Here is a 19,367-nt window from a genome sequence, read left to right on the forward strand (position 1 = left end):
AAAAAACCAAAAAAAAAAAAAAAAAAAAAAAGACGGGGAAAAAAGACGAAGGAGCAGGAACATCTGCTGAAGCCATGAGGAGAAAGTCACTTCAGGGGAGCTGGGAACAGCCCTGCCTGCGCTTTTGATGGTAACAGTAATGGGCACCGCTGGCATCACCCAGGGTCCCTGAATAACAGGGATTTTCAGGGCACACGTGCTTTCCGCCACGGTGAAGGCAGCAGCAGTAAAAATCCTCGCGGCTGCTGGTGCAGGGAGGAAGGTGAAGGTGGGACGGTGGGTCCCCAGCCCGCCCGGGGGGGCAGCCACCCCCTTCCCATGGCCCTGCAGCGTCCGGCACTCTCGGAGGCTGCGGAAACACCGACGCTGCTTGGAGAACAACGGGGTGTTAAAGGTGTCGCAAAGCGAATACCGGCTGCTCCCTGCTTTGGCATTACTTCCAGCGGGGCCGCCCGCAGACTGGCACCAGCGCAGCCTTCCTGCGGCGCGTATGCTGTTGCCTGAGAAATTGAAAATGAAACCTCCCGCAAAACGTTTCTTTCTGCTGGTATTCCCGACGGCCACGCTGCGGCCCGACGGTCCTGTCCCTTGTTCTGCCGCCCAAGCCGCTTCGCTCTCCCTGAGCTGGCTGCCGAGGTGGAGAGGAGGAGGAGGAGGAGGAGGAAGAGGAGGAAGAGCTGCTCTGGGGACAGCCCGTGGTCCTGGGGTCTGGGGAGCGGTGCCAGCCCCCGGCCAGCGAGGTGGCTGCACCCTCAATTCCAGAAAGCTCCAGGAACTGTCGAAGGACCCCATCCAATCTAGAAAGGTACAAAGCCCTGCCAAGCTTAAATGTGAAACCATTTTACAGGGCACATTAATCCAATGCCTGAAGAAAATCTATATAGCCCTCTTTTGCCCGGAACACTCATAAATTATGCTGCCTTTCTTATTTGTGCTCTCTCTGTAGTGGTCCACTTGAAGCCGTGGTATCTCCTTTATGTCTACTCAAAAAACTCATCTCCAGTGCATTATTTCTTCTAATGGTTTTTCCTTTCTCTCGGTTTGCTTTCCCCTGTTAAGCACAGTTTCAAAATATCCTCCAAAATCATTTGCTGGAAGAGCTGACCCTTTCCTCTTACCTACCGAGGGCTGCCCAGGCTCCTGCACAGCCCGGCGGAGCCGCAGCCGGGATAAATGATACAATGACAGCAGCCTGATGTGTCAGGGCAGCGGGGAAGCGGCAGCAACTCTGAATACAAGAATTATTCTTCATCATCTCAAACTGTCACAACGCATTACCCTCAAAGCTGCAGCTCGCTGAAGGAGTGACCCTGGACTGAATGGGAGAGTGCTCGGGGAAAGAACTAATTGTAGCCTCTTTTCACACGTCAGTCACTTTTCACAGCACCAAGCCTTTCAAGCTCAACTAATGTCAAGTTCCCTTTTCCTTTTGCTGGGCTGAGTATTTCTGATTTTTAAGGATGGCATTTTTAAAGGAACAAGGTCTCTGCTGAGGGATGAGGCCGGGGAGGGGAGGCAAGGACGCGTCGGAGTGAGCACGCATCAGAAAGTCCATCAGACGCCTGAAGACTCGTTAGGAATTAGACAATTAACAAGTAGGAATGCAGGAAGCAGGGTAATGGCCAGCGGGGCTCGAATCTCCTCGATTCCATTTCTGTCATTCACGGCAATTGTTTCGGGGAATTTTTGGGGCTCTGCCGTGTGCCAAGGGGGCTGCGAGCGCAGGAACACACTCGGCCCCCTCCCCGAAATTAGGATGCAAGACGGGCACCTTCCAGCGGTGGGGAAGAGAAACAAGGTGCTGCTTACTAAAACCACCTCTCCCCGGCCACCAGCGGTTTTTGAATGAACAGCTAAAAGGCCCAAATTAGAGCTTCATTTTAAAATCAAAGATAATTTCCTTTGTTCGGAGGATAAGTGAGAAGACTCCCTGCAGACAGGGCTCTCAAAATGACAGCCGGGTCTGTGCCCCTGGGCAGGCGAACGTAAGGGCCCTTCGTACCTTCTTGTCTTTAACCGAAATCCTAAAATATTCTGCGGCAAGGACTACTTTTTTTTTGCCCTTACATTTGCACAATGCCTATCACGGGGGACTTGCGGAGCTGACTGGGGCTTCTGAGTGTTACTTATTAACTGTAATGAATAATAATTATGTAGCTTCTGCCATCTGGATTCTCATTCAAAAGGATCCCATATAAAGCGAACACTAAAAGGCAATTTGTATTAACACAATGGAAGTCTTGAGGATCTCTTAAACTGTTTGTAATTTACACGATGCTCCCCAGTGAATGGATTAGTTAAACATTTTTATTTTACTGATTGCTGCCAAAGGGAGCGGGACGTGCTCCCCGGAGGAGCTCACGCCGGCCCCCGACGCGCCGTTTCCGCTCCCCTGTACGCCGACACGCACTTTCACACGTAAGCTCTCCGTCTTTCGGTATTTAGACAACATCCCAAACTCAGCTGGATGCTTTTGGCTCTACTTCTGCAGGAACATTTACTACAAATATCATAACCGGTCCCCACGGGAGCTGGTGCCGATGTCTGGGACGCGGATGGCGCAGCCCAAGGCAGAAAAGGGCTCAAAAGCTGATGCGAAGTCCTAAACTGAACCGGGATGCAGAAATACCGCCCCTAACACAAAGGCTTAGAAATTGCATTACCGCTACTGCAGTTGTAGGTTTTTCTTGGGTATTCCCTTTTTTTTTTTTTTTTTTTGACAAAATGCAATTATGCTAACGAGGAAGCTCTAATTATAAACCATCTCCACCACCCTCGGCGGCCGCTCCGAGGCGAGGACCCGCGGAGCTGGCTCCAGCCCCGCTGGCTGCCGCGGCCCCGCGCAGGGACCCGCCGGCGGCGAGGGCAGAGGGGGCACCGCACCCCCGGGGGAAACCTGCGCTTTTGGGTATTCGGAGAAGGAAAAGTCCTTAATATTGAATGGTAGTGAAACGAAAGCACTGAGTACTTATGAAAGGTCTTAATTTTCCAAGCTCCTTTTAATTTAAGATGGCCGAAAAGAAATTTCTGGGCAAATGTGTTTGTCCATTGCTCCTTTCCAAAGGGAGCGCAGACAGAAAGTCGGTTCCAGCTTTATATATCACTATAATGTTTACAAGTTCGTACGATTATGATAATGTTTAAAAGTCAATTAAACCTGCTCTCTGCCCCACGCCCTGCTCCTGCAGAAGCCATTAACCCGTGCCAGTTCCCCAGTTCCCCCCGCGCTCCGGCAACCAGCGCAGGCAGCTGCGGGGACTGGTTTTCTGCGATGCTTTGGGTGGCTGTGATGGACCTGCTCCTAAGGAACGTTTCTCTTCCCTTTTTTTAAACCAGCAGTTTGAGAAAAGAGATTTTAAACTCCATTCAAAAGAAGAAATGTAACACTACGGCATTGGAACACTGAAAATCAATTCCCACATTAAAACCATTTCATCCTGCTGCAACCTGAAAGACATTGAGACACCACAAAAGCATCTACGTTAAATTTGCAAAGCAAACGCTGCCCGAACAACTTCTCTGGAATCAGAATTCAGTGGCCTATGTAAAATATTAGTTACTGTCAAACTACCTTACAATAACTCTAATGCTGAATCCACACAGAGTTCGTTAATGCCATGCACTTGGAGATGAAACCTGGCATGTTGGAAAAAAGGTGGCTGGATCTAGCAAGGAGATGAGGAGGTACAGGAGGCAGGAGATAACCAGGGGAATGAAGACTGAGCCTTCTGAACATCAGAGCCCCTCCGAGACTGCAAATTTCATTTCTAGTGCCTGATTTAAATGCGAAGATGCCAAACGACTAACACTTATGAAATGGGGAGGACATCTGAACTTACATAAATGCCTGGGTTTACTTCAGGCACGAAGAGATCGCTGAGATACGGACAAAACATTTTCATGCATGAACTTCTAAAGAATTTTGTCTACCAAAAAAAAAAAAAAAAAAAGCAAGCGCCTTTTTTTTTCTTTAAAAAGAGAACCCCCAAAAGCTCCATATGACTCGAGTCCATGGAGTAGGAGACCCAAGACTCCAAGACTTTGGCATCTTGCCAGACTTGACTCCGAGCATTTTATGGAAGGTTAAAAGTGCACTAGATAAAGGACTAGCATTCAGAGGGAGAATATTCTTCACGATAGGCACTTTCACAATGACTCCAGTACTTTTAAAAAATAATCTCAAGTTTCCTAGAGCTGTATATTTTTGTAAAGAGGCTTAGGATGTTTTCCTACATAAATGGCACTTCAGAAGGATGAGTTGCTGATTTTAGTCAGTATGTGAAATTTCAAAAGCTACAACAGTCAAATGCTTATAGAAAACAATTTCTGTAGCCCATCCACATCATGGAAGCCTATGACTCCTTGTGCAAGATTTCCAGAAGAGTTTCTAAAATGAATATGCAGACACGGTTGTTTGGGTTTAAAGGAATTCTCTCCTACTCCATCTTATAAGTTTCAGCATGTTGCTCCTATAAATTCCTATAATGTACCTTATATATAATATAAGCTTTCCTATGCAAGCCAGAGCGTATACAAGTTTTGTAACGTATTTAGGCAGAGTTATCTTGCATCTTCAGTTACGCAAGCAGCACATCTGTGTATATCACACCAAAAGCATTTGCAGAGAAAACACTGTATTAAAATTCCTGGGTTTGGTCTCTCATTCCCAGGGTGATGGGAGTGCCTCTGATTGCTCAACAGTGACCCCTCTGTCAGCCTCCGACTCCACAAAGGAAAATACAAATTCAGCGTAATCTGCACGTTCATGACACCTACCAGCTCTGTGTCCTGCTACACCCTCCGGACTCTTTGGATCTCGCTCGGAAGTTTCGGAGGTAGACGCTCCTATCCCTGAAACCACCACGCTTTTACCCAGAGGGGACCTGGACCCACCGCATGGATCTAAGCATCCCCCTTCCCACTGGAGCCGGAGCCACTCGAGATCTCGGGGCAGGGGGGACCTGTCTCAAAGGTGGCTGTAGCAAAGCCACTGCATGGCAGCGTGACAACTGGGAGCACTGGGGGAGTGCTGGGGGTCCCTTCTCCTCTCCCGGGCTCGGCCAAACGGTCCCAGCAAAAAAGCTGCGTAAGGCAAAGCTGCCTGAAGGTCAAACCCACAAACGCGGTGATTAACTCGGGGTCCGGGCAGCCCCTCGCCAATAGGCTCAATGGGGGATTTCAGACGCACCTGACCCTCCAAACTTCAGCGGTTTCTTTCACGTCTAAGACCTATTTTTTTTCCCCTCTTGTGATGCTACCTCGGTTATTGGGCCTCCTTAATAACCCTCAGTTAGGAAGACAAGGCAGCCCTGGAGGAGGACAACTTCTGTGCTCAGAGTGTGCCTCCGTGTGCATCTCGCATATGTGCATTATGTGCTTCTGACACAAACGTATTGCCGAGTTCATTTTAGACGTATAATATTACAAAGCGAAGTAATTCTGGCACAACTTCTAGCACTTCTGACACAAAGTGGCCTTTCGGGCCAGTGAGGAAAGCTACTGAGAGGCTCTGGGCTGTCTCCCCGGTGCAGATTGATGCTGAGGAGGAAGCTAGACTGGACTGGAATTTGGGTTTGATTCAAAAGAGAAGTTAAAAGTTTGGGGGGAGCAGATGCTCAGCTGGTCCAAATCAGAAGAGTTTCGTTGAAGCTCACGAAATGATGTCACCGCGGACTCAGCTTTGTCTGCTCATCTAAATGGTTCAAGGCTCTCGAGTCGGAAAAACTCAGGTGGAGATCTAAGGAGCAGAGGTCTCCTCCTTTCATTTCCCTGGTGCTAGTTTTAGCGTCACTGAGAAACTCCAAACCCATCCAAATAATCCTATTTCCAAACGCAACTTATTTGGTCTATTTAGTCAATTATTTTAAAGATTATGTTGACATCGCTGCTTCAAGCAGACCAATTTTCTAAGTACAGACCTAATTTTACGAAGCACTCAAAGCTTGCAGTAGTACTCTTAAAATCACGTCTCTACCTAGATTGAGTATTAAGCGAGCCTGGAAAAACAACAGGCCAACCTCGTGGGCTTGCTCTCTTGCAGGATTGCTTGAGGCTCTTAATACACTCTGTCTTATTTATATAGCTCCAAATTCTGATGTTAGAAATAAATATGAAAGAGCCTTGATAAAAATGACATCCAAAGCTTAATTTGGCCCTTTGTTAATGGAGTTGTTCAACACAGCAGTTTGCATTTGTTCTCGTGAAACCAGAAGGCAGCTGAAAAAAGCCAACTGGACGTTTTCACTTTTTAAAAGTCCTATTTTAAAAATTCTTCCAAGTATTGATTCTAATATACTTTGCCTTTTTAGTTACACTCTTACAAGCACTGTCAACGTGTGAATGAGCTGCAGCCTGTGCGTGGTGGATAACTCTTGTGTGAAATATAAAAGACCTAATGGCAAACCAAGGCATTCCCCTGGCCACATCCCACATAAAAGGCAATTTAAATCATCTCAAGCTGTGCAGATTCTGCCTTGTACTTGGGCATCTGGCAGTGAAGTTAATACAGCTACCTGCTCTTCACGCCGTGCTCTTTTGCAGACTTTTCACTCACATTTTGATGGGTGACCAGCTGCGTTTCCAAAAGAGAAACCAAAGAGACAACACAATCCTGGCACGATATAATCTAAAGATTTTTTCTTTAAAGGGTGCAGATAAAAGCAGCCCTGAGTAAAGGCAAAAAAGCACGCCCAGATTTCAGGTTAGGGATCTGTCCCTGTACAGTTCATCTGCCCACTGCTGCCTCTGTGGCTGCAGATGAGGAAGGCTGCTAGGTTAATTTGTCTTTCGATTAACACCTCCGAACGTCATTTCCACCTGACAACCTGGCCTCAGCCAGTGCCCGATGGGAACAGCTGCTCAGCGGGGCACGTAGGAATAGATGGGAGATGCCGTCCGTGGGAATGCCGTGCTCTGCCTTAGGAGAAATCCAGCACAGCGACGCGTCCGAGCATCCCTCTGCAGCACGCTCCGTGGCACTGCTTCTGGGTCCCCCAGCATGGTGCCACCCGTCTGTGGTTAGGGAACAGCCACCATTTCCATCCCGTTCACCTCGACCAGGGTTCTGCATGTGCTCGCCATCCCCAGCTGCCCGTGGCTCCTTGCTCCCATGCCGTGCCACCGAGCCGGAGCGGAGGGAACGGGGCAGGTCCTGGCTGCTGACCCTGCTGGCACCTTCCTGCCTGCAGCCTTCCCAGAAAAACTTCTTTGGAAACAGCCAGAGAAACGATACTAACCCTTTGTCTTTCACAACCCCATCAGCTTTTGATGTAAACACAGAGTTCGTGTGTTGGGCAGATACTGAGAAAGTCACTGACCAAAGAAATAACAAACAAATACCAAAAATAAATAAATAAAAAAGGATGGTATTTTAGCTGCGGGGGTCTTCTTGGAAAATGGGATAAAATGCCTCGCCTAGAAAAAGGCAGTAAACAGTTTATGTCCTGGAACAGCCATTTTACAGGGTGGGGGCTTCCTGGCGTGTCAGGAGGTGACACGCTACCAGCCAGCATCAGGCCTTCCCAAATTCAGTATCTCTTCACAACAGTGAATGCTTGCTTAAAAAATTCATCCCGTTACTGCTTATTTCTGTCTGCATGGAAAACTAATTCCTTCCTCCCCGGGACACGGGACAGACTGTGCAGAAGCTGCCTGGAGAAATCTCGGAGGCTCTTGCTATGTCTGAGGAACACGGAGCAAAGACTAAAAGCCAGCTAGCAACAAAAGCACCGCCGCCTTGTCTGAAGCGACAGGAATGAAACGCAGAACATAAACAACAGAAGTGGGGAAAAAGCTATTTACGTTTTTTAGAAGTTTTACCCTTTGTCTAAATTAGCTCGTGCATTACCAAGCATGTAATTACTGGTGATGTAATTTAAGAGGGCACCAGCAGAAACATGGAAAAAAAGCAGCCGGTCCATTATCTTTTTGTCTTTACGTTTTGCCTCAACATCTTTTTCATTCTCTGTGAACACAGAACTTTCACAACAGCACCATTTTCCCAGAAAGAATACGTCTTTGGACATTTCAACACTTGCATGAACCTCTGCAGGGGTGCTGAACACCTTCCACTTCTGCTGGGGCAGCAGCATAGATGGCTTCTCTGCTTGCAAAATGCTTCCAATCGATTCATTTTTCTTACTCTTAGCTTTTTTGTCAGCCGACTGTGCACACAATATTGAGCAATAATAAACAGAGGAGGAGGAAAACTGCTGCAGCTTGAGAAGTGAGCTCAGGATATGATTCCTCCTCACCGGATGCCTGGAAGATGTCACTGAAATTCTCTCTCCCTTAGTGCAACCCGTGTGGAGCCAATATGAACTCCCAGCAAAGTGCTTAAAAACCCATTATTTATAATAACTGTTAAATGATGAGACATTGTTTACCCAGATCGCAAGATAAATTCTCACTTACAGAATGCTTGCCTGACTGTCCTGAACGTCATCTGGTTTTTATTTAAATGCAAAATGTAATTAGGCTCCCAATAACACAGCAGAAGAATTCAGTAAGATAGGGCTTTTCACTTACAGTTTAATATTAACATTTTCCCATAAATGTTAATGAATAAAAGTCTACTGTTTTATGTATTATCCATGGTGGGGAGACAGCAGGCTAGGAATGGAAGGAAAGCTAACCTTTTCATACCACAAATTACGATATATACCTCAAGGAGAACTAACCGTTCCCAGCATTGCTGGGGACCTGCCCACAACACTCTTCCTCCTGGGACAGCCACCAGACCTGGTCCCACGGGACACAGTCCAGGGAGTCTCCCGCCCCATTGATCCTCCCCAGCCAAAATCCCCTTTGGGTTTTTTCCTCCTTCTCCCCTTGCCCTCTCTCCCGCTTTCTGCCTGACCATCTCCGCTAGACGCACTATGAGCATCAGATAGTGAACAACATCACTGTTAAGCAAGGATACGGCCCCACGCCCTGATACTCTTAGACTCCACCATGGATAGCGAGGCTAGATTATCGGAAAAATCAGGCTACTATTTGTCTGATACTCCGTTAGAGAAATGTGCAGGGGTGATGAGAGGTGATGGCAGGGCTGCAGACTACAGTACGACGATAGGAAATGATAGGCATCCGAAGGGGTGGGAGAAATCCCTCGGAGGTGGCACTTTGGGAGTCCATCGAAGGACTCGTGCCTCCTGATACCGAAGCACGAGGAGCAGATCCTGCGGTGGAAGAGAGGCCTCTGCGGCTGAAAGGAGGGAAAGCTGCAGGGCCAGAGGGTTGGCTCACACTCTAACGTTTTAATTGTTCTAGCTTTTGACCTTCCATTTATTGCTGGGGGTTTCGCCATGTTAACGTGTATTTTGCTGTTTGGCGACTCATACTTCGTTGTACCTCTCTAATAAGAAGCGTTCATTTAATAGTTCGACTACTTAACAATTTATTGCAAAAATGGGTTTCCATTCTACAGGCTCCTCCCTGGTGAGGGCAATGCATAGTTTATGAGAGCTCTGCAATGACTCGGGCCATCGGCCTTTCACAATCCAGGGAACGGGAGATGCTCTCAGCATCAGCGCAACCTTAATGCTCTGCACAGGCAGGAAGGGGAGCCAGCAAATCAGCTGCACGTCATTTTAAGACAAGGAAAGGCTCAAACTCCCAAAGAGTTAACGCCAGAGGTGCAGCAGATCTGCAGCAAGCAGAAATGGGAGCAGCGTCGGCCCAGCAATCCCCGACAGCAGGACCCCAGGGTGGGAGCGGGATAGCCGCACGCCCTCCGCCACCGAGCACACGGCATGCCCTGCGCCGCGACCCGAGCTGCGGCTCATCCTTAACGGGAGGGTCACAGGAGTCCCGTAAGGCTGTAATGGGGATTTCAGGGCACGCTGGCCTCCCCGGGGCTCAGACGGCAAAGCTGCAGCAGAGAGGGGCACAAAGGCGGCAGCAGAGAGATTCCTGCCTTTCCCCACCCAAGCCAGGCTTTAGGAGCAAGCGCCGGGCAACGCTGCACGCGCCTAAAATCACTCCTGTGAAAGATCAGCAAAATACCGAAAGGCTCTCTGGGGCTGCTGGGCTTGGGAGGAGGGAGAGGAACTGTCTTGTCTTTATTCTGCCACCACCTCAGCAGCTGCAACAAGTTTTGGCTCACAAAACAGCTGTAAAAATACCAGTCCTGGTTCAAATGCTGGGAGACGAGGGCTCTTAAACTTAGTAAGAGAGATATGCTTGCTGAAAGTCCTATCCTACATAAAAATACCATGCAAAGACTCCTAAAAGGAATAACAGGGTAATTACAGAAACTAGAGACGGAAAAATCCTGTTCCTAGTCTCCTGCACCCTGCTCAGTGTGGACCACTCAGTGTGGGGCAGGCTTCAGAACTTGGACTTTTAAAGGGAAGATTTAATAAACACTGAGAAATGTTTCTAAATATTTAGAAAACCCAAAATAACTGATTTCCAAGCCAAGCTGCACAAAGAGAAAATGAATTCAGAAAACTGCTAAAAATCAGCAGCTTTTGTGAGCACTAAAATATATTTCTCTGAATAGCAAGCATCACCTCACAGGCATGATGCTGCAAAGAGAGCTGTAAGGATGCTCAGCCCTTTACAGAATCAGGCTTAAACGAATACCTACCGTGGCTTTCCTCTTGTTCCCCTTGAAATCAATAGCAGAAGCCTCAGTGATGCAAAAAGCTTAATGCTTTAGGAGGTACTCAGTGAAACAGTCAAATGTGAGCAAAGCCAAGCTAGACAGAACGGAGCTTTACATTTTCCTGTGAAATACTGGAGTATTACAGTAGGAAAATTAATTTGCTTAATCATTAGGAGGAAAAACCACAAACCAAAGCAAACCAAAACAAAACCCAATGCAATAACAAATCTCTAAGGAGAAAGGGAATTGTTTCTCTGTTAACTACTTTGAGACAAAGCACTGGAAGAAAAATGTCCAGTTCCAATAATGTCGTAACCCGATTACAGTCTGCACAGAAGAGCTAAAACACTTGCAGAACAATGAGTAAGAAATTAAGTTTTAAATTGAGTGCTGGCCCTATCTCGTGTCACTTCTTTATATTCTAGTAGAAAGGACACCGCTGAGCTCATTTCATATACACCAGCGTGAGATGCCTGGATGCAGACATCATTTAGTCATCTATGTTTCTGCCCATTTCTTTCTCCAGGAGGAATGACAAATCTAGAAATGTGACTGCACTTTGTTTTATTATGATATTGATTTTTCTGCAAAGGAAGAGTGCATTTATCCCCCAGGTCTGTGTGCTGGCAAGAAAGGGTTAACAAAATGTTTATCACAAAGCTGGCTTCAGAGTTGAAAGTAATGTGATCAGTAATGAATTTTGTGTTACATTAGGTTGTATAAATGGACAGACAAGCGCAGACAACAAGTGGCCAGGAGTCGGGGCTAATCTAATGATGTAAAAATAGAGACAGCACCAATTATACTTGGGGCCAGCTCAGAGCTCCTGCAGGGACTGCAAATGAATAGGTACAAATCAAATTACTGACTAATAGACGCACTACAAGAGAGGGCAGTCAATGCTAAATACATTAGGGCCTTGTGACCTCTCTGCTCTGAACAGCAGAATCCTAAATTTGACTTAAAAAAAAAGAATCAAAGAAACTCTTGTTCGTTTAAGGAGAGAAATAGAACAATGTTATTTGTGAAATGATTTGAGACACTTAGATATTTTTTGTTTTGTTCCCCTATGACCACGTTATGTACGTAGCCCTTTGAAAGCTGACAGAGGGTTTGCTTTTAGAACAGGGAGAAATATTCTTTGTGCAAAAGTTAAGACCTGATAACAATACAGTTATGTTACATACCAAAACATTTCAAAGCCATGTGCCTCTTTGTGGTGATGTTTTTTACTGCTACTTCACCGGCTGTGTCTGTATCAAAAATAAAATATTTCTTAAAAAACGCCTTGATTTAGGAAAAAGAAAAAAGAAAAGGAATCTCCCCACACCACAATTGATAATAAGTAAATGCAGTTGATCAACTTGTTATCAAATGGCAGAAAGTCAGAGCTGTCTCGTGGTATCAGCGCTCCCTTTAGAAACATCAGCAGACTTTTTCTACAAAGAGCAATGAACTTAAATTCACACCAGAAACATTTGTGGTATCAGCATTCATTCCCCCCGCCCCCTTAAATAATGTATGACCTAGAAGAAATTCCACTAAAAACTCCCGCGGCTGGTGGCAAGGCAGATCTGGAAACCTGGGAAATGGTGGTGAAGTGAAAAATGCCCTTGTTGGCCCTGGCAGGGCTGCGGGACCGGGCTGCTCCGGGGACCGTGGCTCGGGCGGGAGAGAGCGAGAAGCCCACGCTGAAGCGCTTGATGTCCTGCACGGGGCAGCTGCCCCGTTGTTGCATGTTGCACATGAGAAATAACTAATAAAACCGTGTCAAAATGTGTGCAATGCAAATGCTGCTCCTAGCCAGCACTTCAAATATGGTGGCTCCTAAAGAGCCCCGAGTTTTCCCTTCTTTTAAACGAGGCTCATCCAAAGAAACCTTTTGTAGGAAGAACTGGATTGAGCTCTTAGACTTATTTGAGAGGGTAACTTTATCTCTGACCCTGGGATGAATATTCTGAAAGTTCAAAGGCTGCTTTTAGCATCAATGTTATTTGATACGCCAGTGTGTTTGCTGCCCAAGCTGCTTTTGCATTGAACCTGTGCAGAAATCTCTTTGCAGAGATGCTCTTTGGAGGGAAAATCAATTGTCCTGTGTTCTTGCGTTCCCACATCCCATGTCCAAGTTAGGATTAAGACCAACTGAGGAGAGGGAAGGGAAAAATTGTTTTGGAAAAATTAAAAGGAAGAGGAAGGAAGGAAAGAAAGAAAGAAGGGAGGGAGGAAGAGATGGAAAGGTACTGATCGAAGCTCTGACTTTATACAGGGCTAATCCTATTCCTGAAACTAAATGTACACGTACATCTATGCCCAGGTGGCTGCTCGTTTCTGAACACAGCTTGTGACCACAGACATTTTCTCTTTTGGAAAAAAACCAGGAAGGATGCTCCTTGCACAGGATCAGAGGACAGCGGCTCACAGAAAGCGTGTGATTTCACTTCTCCAAACCGCAAATTTTACATATAGATTTCAAAAACATCCCCCTGCAAAGCTCAAAGGTGTCAAGACCCGAGTTAGGCTCAGGCTGGTATAACCGCACAGCTTCAGCTGGGCACCAGGATCCCAGTTGCCCTGAGCACCGATCCTGGGTTTCGTACGGGCTATTCTCTAATAGCACGTCTAATTAGCTCCACTTACTTACATCCCATTAATCAGGTTAAAGAGTTTGCTTCAACATATGAGCTTCCTTCATCGCATTATGAGTTTGTTCATGAAATTTGGAAGGAATCCAGACGGTTTCTTCCGAGGGCCAGGCGCAGGGCGCTCTGCGGTGTTTGTACCTCACCCCTGTGCCACTGGCTTTCCACAGGTGGTAGCTGACAGACTTGGAGTTTTGGAAGAAAATGAGCTATACCTCTTTTTTTTTTTTTTAACTGAAACTTTATAATGGGCTTTAAACACCTTGCTTTAAGTTCTTCAAACCTTGCAGGCTGTATTGACCATGATGGTCCCATACTCGCATCCTTCCCTGTTCAGACCTATAGCTCTGGTTCTGAGAAGCAAAATTTGGGGAGTGCTCTACAGTTTTTAATATAGGCTCTTACTGCAAGTTCATATGTATTTCTGAGAAAGGATTGATAAAGAAAAAAGTTATTTTGCTCCATAAATGGCAGCGTAAACTGAGCCATCATAGGGTACTGGATTTCATGATGAATTTAAAAAAACAGGATACATGCCCACAAAAAGCAATTCTACTCTTGTATGTCCACAGACCAGTTCCACCACTTGCACAACGCTGCAGCAATGTGGATTTGGGTATGCTTTGTCAAAATAAATTAGATATGAATATAAGCGCAACATTCAGGCAGCTAAACAAATCATAACAGAGAAGACGCAGCAGACGGGCACGGACTGGAATCGCACACTGCAAACACAGTAAGTTCCATCCCGTATCCCCACAGCTGCCCAGACTCCAGTAGCTCTTTCTGGCAGAAAAACCAGGGCTCTGACAGTGGCACCAGCACAGTTATCATGAAAGGAAGTTTGCAGTATTGCCTATCCTGACAAAATAACCTGAGCAGTGATGTATACTTACTTATTTTATATATTGACAATTCTCCCTTGGAAACCTGTCTGTTGTGTTAAGTCTCCTACAGAATAAATCTACCCTTCTGTCACTGTGCTCTGTGCTTTATAGTCATAAACCCAAGAAAAGGTAGAAAACGGGTTTTGATTTGGTAAATCACGTGAAAAGTCGAGCCTGAAGCTGTGCCTAGATTTAACATCAAGCTAAACCTTTCACCCAGGTGAAAGGAGGGAGGAGAAGCTGGGACGAACGCCCCAGGGTTGAGAATACCTTTCCTCCTGGCGCTGCAGATGCGGAGCCGCACCGTTCCACGCTCACTGCTGCTGTCCTGGAGTTAGAAACTCCTTTCTGGGACTGACTGACAGATCCACTGGTTTTCCTTCAGGCCAGCCTGCATCTTAAGTGGATGTTAATGAATTTGGGTTCCTGGGATGTACGCAGACCGTGCTGTACCTCTGCAGGAAGAACCCACATTAGCATCACGGCTGCAGATGCCGTCCTCAGCCCAGAGGGAACGGGCAGAGAGCGCAAGGGGAATCTGTCTCCTGGGCTTCAGCACACTTAAGTCCCACGGCACAGAAACAGGGTAGCCACAGAAATCATCTTCCACAGATGAAATTCAGAAACCATCCTGTCGCTCAGGCTGGTTCCCTCTTATAGCCTAATTTTCAATATTATGCCTAGAAATGACCAAAATGCATTTGAAAGCTTAAGAAATGTACTTGTTGAAGGAATACATAAATCAGAGGATTTACTGATTACAGTATCATTTTGGGAGGGAAAGATTTCTTGCCTGGCCTGGCAATTTCTGCATGTCCAGTTTGAGTGGAATATTGTCAGAGATATTTGTCTCCTGGAAGCACAGTTTCATAAATCACAATACTAGCTTTTCTTTTTCTTTTTTTTTTTTTTTTTTTTTTTTTTAAAATGCAATGTGAAGCTCCAGCACATACTCAGAAACTATATTGCAAATGTAAATATTGCAGCTGCTTGAAAACAAAGCTTTGCAAGCAAAAGAGGTCACTGACCACTAACATTTTGTGAGTAGACCTTTTTTTTCGGTGAGAGTTTGACAGAAACTGAAACAGCAAAACCATCTTTTTGCATCTTTGCCAATTTACGCCTTCTTTGGAATTAAATGTGTATCTCGGCTGACAGCTTATGTACAGCAGACTCCACTTAAGATAGACATGGGTCGTCTGGATAATTGGATAACAAGGAGAAAAGCTGGTTTCCCAATCAAGTCAACTAGCTGGATGACTGGAGTTATCATTTAGGTCACAAGGAAAGTAGATTTTTGGGGGGTCATTTTCCAGACCTGGTTCTTCTCCCATCCACTGTCTGACAGCCCTTGGCAACTAGTCGGAGTCAGAGGTGGAAAAGACCCATCAGGCCATCTAATTCCCCTTCCTTGCAAATGCTGGATTATTCTTCGTGTTTTTGCGTCCTCCAATTTGACGTTTCCTGTATAACCAACCTTTGGGTCATTTCTGCCTCTGCCAGTAGAACCAGCGAGGCGTTGCCAACCCTGCTTTGCAATGCAGCGGGGTAGGCAAGAAACAAAGACGCTGCGAATATCTACTCCCCAAAGTGCTCTGTGTACCACGAGCACGCGTTTCCTCTGCGCTACTGCAGCATATCAGCCCTGATTACTATATAAATCTACGTGTCAGCTATGTCCTAGCAGTTAAGGCATTAAAAGAATCTATTTATCTCTTGCCATTAAGTGCATGTCAGGACCAGTTGAGCACTTGATAAAGGCTCAGTGTCCACCCTATTGCCCATTTTGTCTTTGTCCACACAGCGGACCTGAGCAGTGCACATGCACATATCTTCACATTCAGAGTTAGACATTTTCATTAATTCATGTTTCAGTTCGAGTAAGACTTTGCAAGTTTCGTTAAATCTCTGCAAAATGTATTTAAGGACTGAAGAGAGTCCAAGGAGCACAAACAGGGGTTAAAGGCATGCATAACATAAAGGCATGCATAAGTTACAGTAAGTCATTTTAGGATTATTAGAGGGAGGTTTATAACTTCCATAATTTTGAGTCCAACGCAGAAATATAAACACTGCCTTTGGAACCAGTACCAATATATAAATCAACCACCAACAAGCAAATTTACGGTGTCCTTCTCTGCTGAACTCTCTGCTATCATTTCATTGAGGTGAGTGGGCAGCAGAGAATCCAAGGAAGAAAACTGCATGTTTTTCCAAGATAATTCAGTTCAGCCTAGGTTTGTTAAGACGTAAGCGGTTTTGGGGGAAGTGAAAACTATCCTACTCGTTACGAGCCAACAAAGACACCTCTTCTTTGAAGCAAGGCTAATGTACCTCCAAACTTATCTTTCCCCATTTATTAACCAGCAGACAGATGCTAGCACTTTACCGTGCTCCACAGCTTGACAAATGGCTGGCTGGCAGCCTGCCGCGAGTGCAGCCACGCATGTTGTAGCGAGCGCTAGCCGGCTCCCTAGGCAAGTGCAGTTTTCCAGGTATCATCTAAGCGGGAGAGAACTTTTTATGGCCATCTGGTAAGAAGAGCTCAAGAGCCGTTAGGGGATGGAAGTGGAAAGGGCACGGGAGTTCACTGCCTTATCACTAGGTTTTCTCTGCTGCACTGAGTCACCGCATGCCCAAAACCTGAGAATAAAGTATGTTAGTGGTGGAGAGAATCCCACAACAGGCAGGAAAACATAGAGCGTAATGACAGCGAGAGGAGGGTAGTGGGATGGGGTGAGTTGGCTCAATGTTCATGTTACTCACTACTGCTGCTTACATTTGCTGCTTTGAGATGGCACCTATCTTACCCTCGTTATGAAGATTTATGTGTCTGGAGTAAAAGCGGGGAGAAATCTCTTTGGATGAATTTTAGCTCAGTGATGGCATCTCTATAACCAGTTGCTTTCTGTCTTTACACCTGCAGTACTGTGAGCCTCATCTTATGCCAAAGAAGTTGGCACTCGCTGCTATCGGCTGGGTTTGGCGAAAATGGAAGGAAAATACAGACCTCTGTTCTCTGACACTGTTCTCGGTTTACAATATAATATAAAGTCAAGTGTCTGGAGCAGTCAGTCACCTTAATTTGGCATGTCTAGATGGCTTCAGCTTTCAGAGCAGGTATTCCCCTCACTTCTCCCCTAATGTACACAGCCTGAGGGGAGCTGACCTGTTATTGGAAGCGGATACCATCCCGAAGTTCACTCACATCACAGTATGGGTCAATAAGTGATGAAATATGTACCTTTGTCTATTTTCACAGCCTGTTTTTTCACCTTCACAGCCCTTTACAGACATGACCTGATTAAACTCCACACCGGCAATGCGAGGCATCTCTATCCTCGTTGCAGTGACGGAGCACTGGAGTCACGGACACGTTAAATGCCTCATCCGAGGCAACAAGCTGGTGAGAATTTGCACCAGATCTGTAACTGAGACCCGTACTTAGTGTTCAACCAACTCTTTCTGTTAATACCAAATCTTAAACCATCCCTTGACTCCATCTTTTTCAAGACGGAAGCCAGAGGAAAGACAGTTTGAAAGGTGACAAGTTGGGCTATGAAGGGTTCTTCCGTACCATTCAGCGGCTTGGTTACTGGGATCTGTACCTACAGGCAAGGGCTTAAATTCTGCTTCTTTGCAGCCTCCTCCTCCAGACTGCGGGAGGGAGCAGCGGTTTGGTGACCTGCCGTGGAATATGTGCTCAACAGCAACCCACCAGCAAAGCAGGGGACGAGCCCTGATGGGAGAGTCTTTGAGCCTTCTCCAGGAGCAGGGAGAGCTCAGAGCAGCACGAGGCCCTCAGCAATATAGGAGGGCAGCGGCAGAAGGAAGAGACAGCTTCTGGTCTGCACGGCCTCCCTGTGATGTCTGTAGGTTGGTGTTTCTGTACATTTCTGCTAGAGCTTGTCCTCTTTTTCCTTCCCAGGCAAGCTGCCAGGAGAGTGACAAGCGAGCTGGCAGCTGATGTCAGAAGCCACCGTTCCTATTAGCTGCTGGTCACAACAGAAATGGTGCGTGGATCAAAGATGGGCCTAGTCCTTTTACTAGAGGGCGTTTTTTTAAAACAAGTCAAAATGAATGGAGACAATAAAACCGCAATAACTGCGCTTTAACGTTTCTGAGCATCTCCTACCACTGGGCCCCTTCTGAGCAGCATAATCTCTGACGTGCCGTTCCATTTACTTAAACAGATGATATAATTTATCAATATAATGGACACTGATGAAGATGGATTAATTTGGATTACAGAACCAGCGCTTTGCAGTGGCTCTATTCAGGACACAAAATGAGGATGTGTGTGATTATGACATTGTTTGGAGCAGGGTGGGCAAGGGCAGCAATCTGCACAGAGGCTCGGATGCTCCTGAGTTGGCAGGGGAGGAAGGAGAGCCCTTGTCGCAGCTATACGGTAAGGAAGCTTCAAGTGCCGGTATTTTTCTTCAAGTTACTTTAGGCTTCTGGGACTATGTTTATGTGATCTACCGCTATTTTCTTTCTATAAATGACTTCTCTCACACGAAATGAGATCCCCGTAAAAGTTAATTAATCAGAGAGGCAGTGTACAGAGAAAAGGAAAACTTAAAAAAAAAAAAAAAAAATCACCATTGGGTGAGATGTACGTGATCTCTGATCACACCTCTTCTTTGTACCTGTTCCTGATCCCACTATGTCCCTGCTGGGAGATTCGCACATCGCATCGGCCAGGCGCTCCCGAAGGCCCTCTTCAGTGTGCTCCATGGAGGACATGTGACGGAGACCGAAGTTCTCGGGCCAGCTCCCACACACCTCCAGCAAGGTCACGCTCCGGTCGAAGGCACCTTCAACAAACAAATGGGAGATGTTTGGGAGACCCTGGGACCAAACTACTTCCATACATATTATTTATTGCACTGGAAAGAAAGAAGCCCTTGCATTTTGAGTTCCTGAAAAGCTGATTTCAGCACATTAGTTAAACTGTTGGTGTTAACAGCACAGCAGGAGCAAGCAGAGCCCTAAGTACTGAACAGTGGCTTTGACCAAGCAGCTGTAAGCAAAAAGGTTAAATTAAAAATACAGACCCAACTCTGGTTTCACACTAGTGAGAGTCAGGAAATCAGCATAATGACGCTGATGTAAACGACACGTAATGTTGAAAAACTGTATATACGTTATTAAGTAGACGTTAGACAACAAGAAATTATTTTTAAAGTTGATTTGTCTTTCACTGGGCTGCTGTTGAGCACCCTTCTC

At 46.1% G+C, this 19,367-nt stretch overlaps 1 protein-coding gene across 7 annotated transcripts in view; it reads right to left on the minus strand.

The window, feature by feature from the left end:
• The window catches only part of BCAS3 (breast carcinoma amplified sequence 3), a 374,628-nt gene that overhangs the window by 6,007 nt on the left and 349,254 nt on the right, over positions 1 to 19,367 (minus strand). For 6 of the 7 annotated variants that reach the window (XR_774766.1, XM_010573787.1, XM_010573786.1 and 3 more), the window contains 2 exons: positions 18,788 to 18,955; positions 11,797 to 11,862 (listed from right to left, as the gene is read on the minus strand). Coding sequence is in view for 6 of the 7 variants with exons in the window: in XM_010573787.1 (XP_010572089.1) it covers positions 11,797 to 11,862; positions 18,788 to 18,955 (234 nt within the window). In the remaining variant the exon portion in view is untranslated. The remainder of the gene's footprint in view (positions 1 to 11,796; positions 11,863 to 18,787; positions 18,956 to 19,367) is intronic. The other variant, XM_010573788.1, reaches the window with a different exon arrangement.

The sequence above is a fragment of the Haliaeetus leucocephalus genome, unplaced genomic scaffold (assembly GCF_000737465.1).
Source record: "Haliaeetus leucocephalus isolate CR32 unplaced genomic scaffold, Haliaeetus_leucocephalus-4.0 Scaffold395, whole genome shotgun sequence".
Lineage (NCBI taxonomy): Eukaryota > Metazoa > Chordata > Aves > Accipitriformes > Accipitridae > Haliaeetus > Haliaeetus leucocephalus.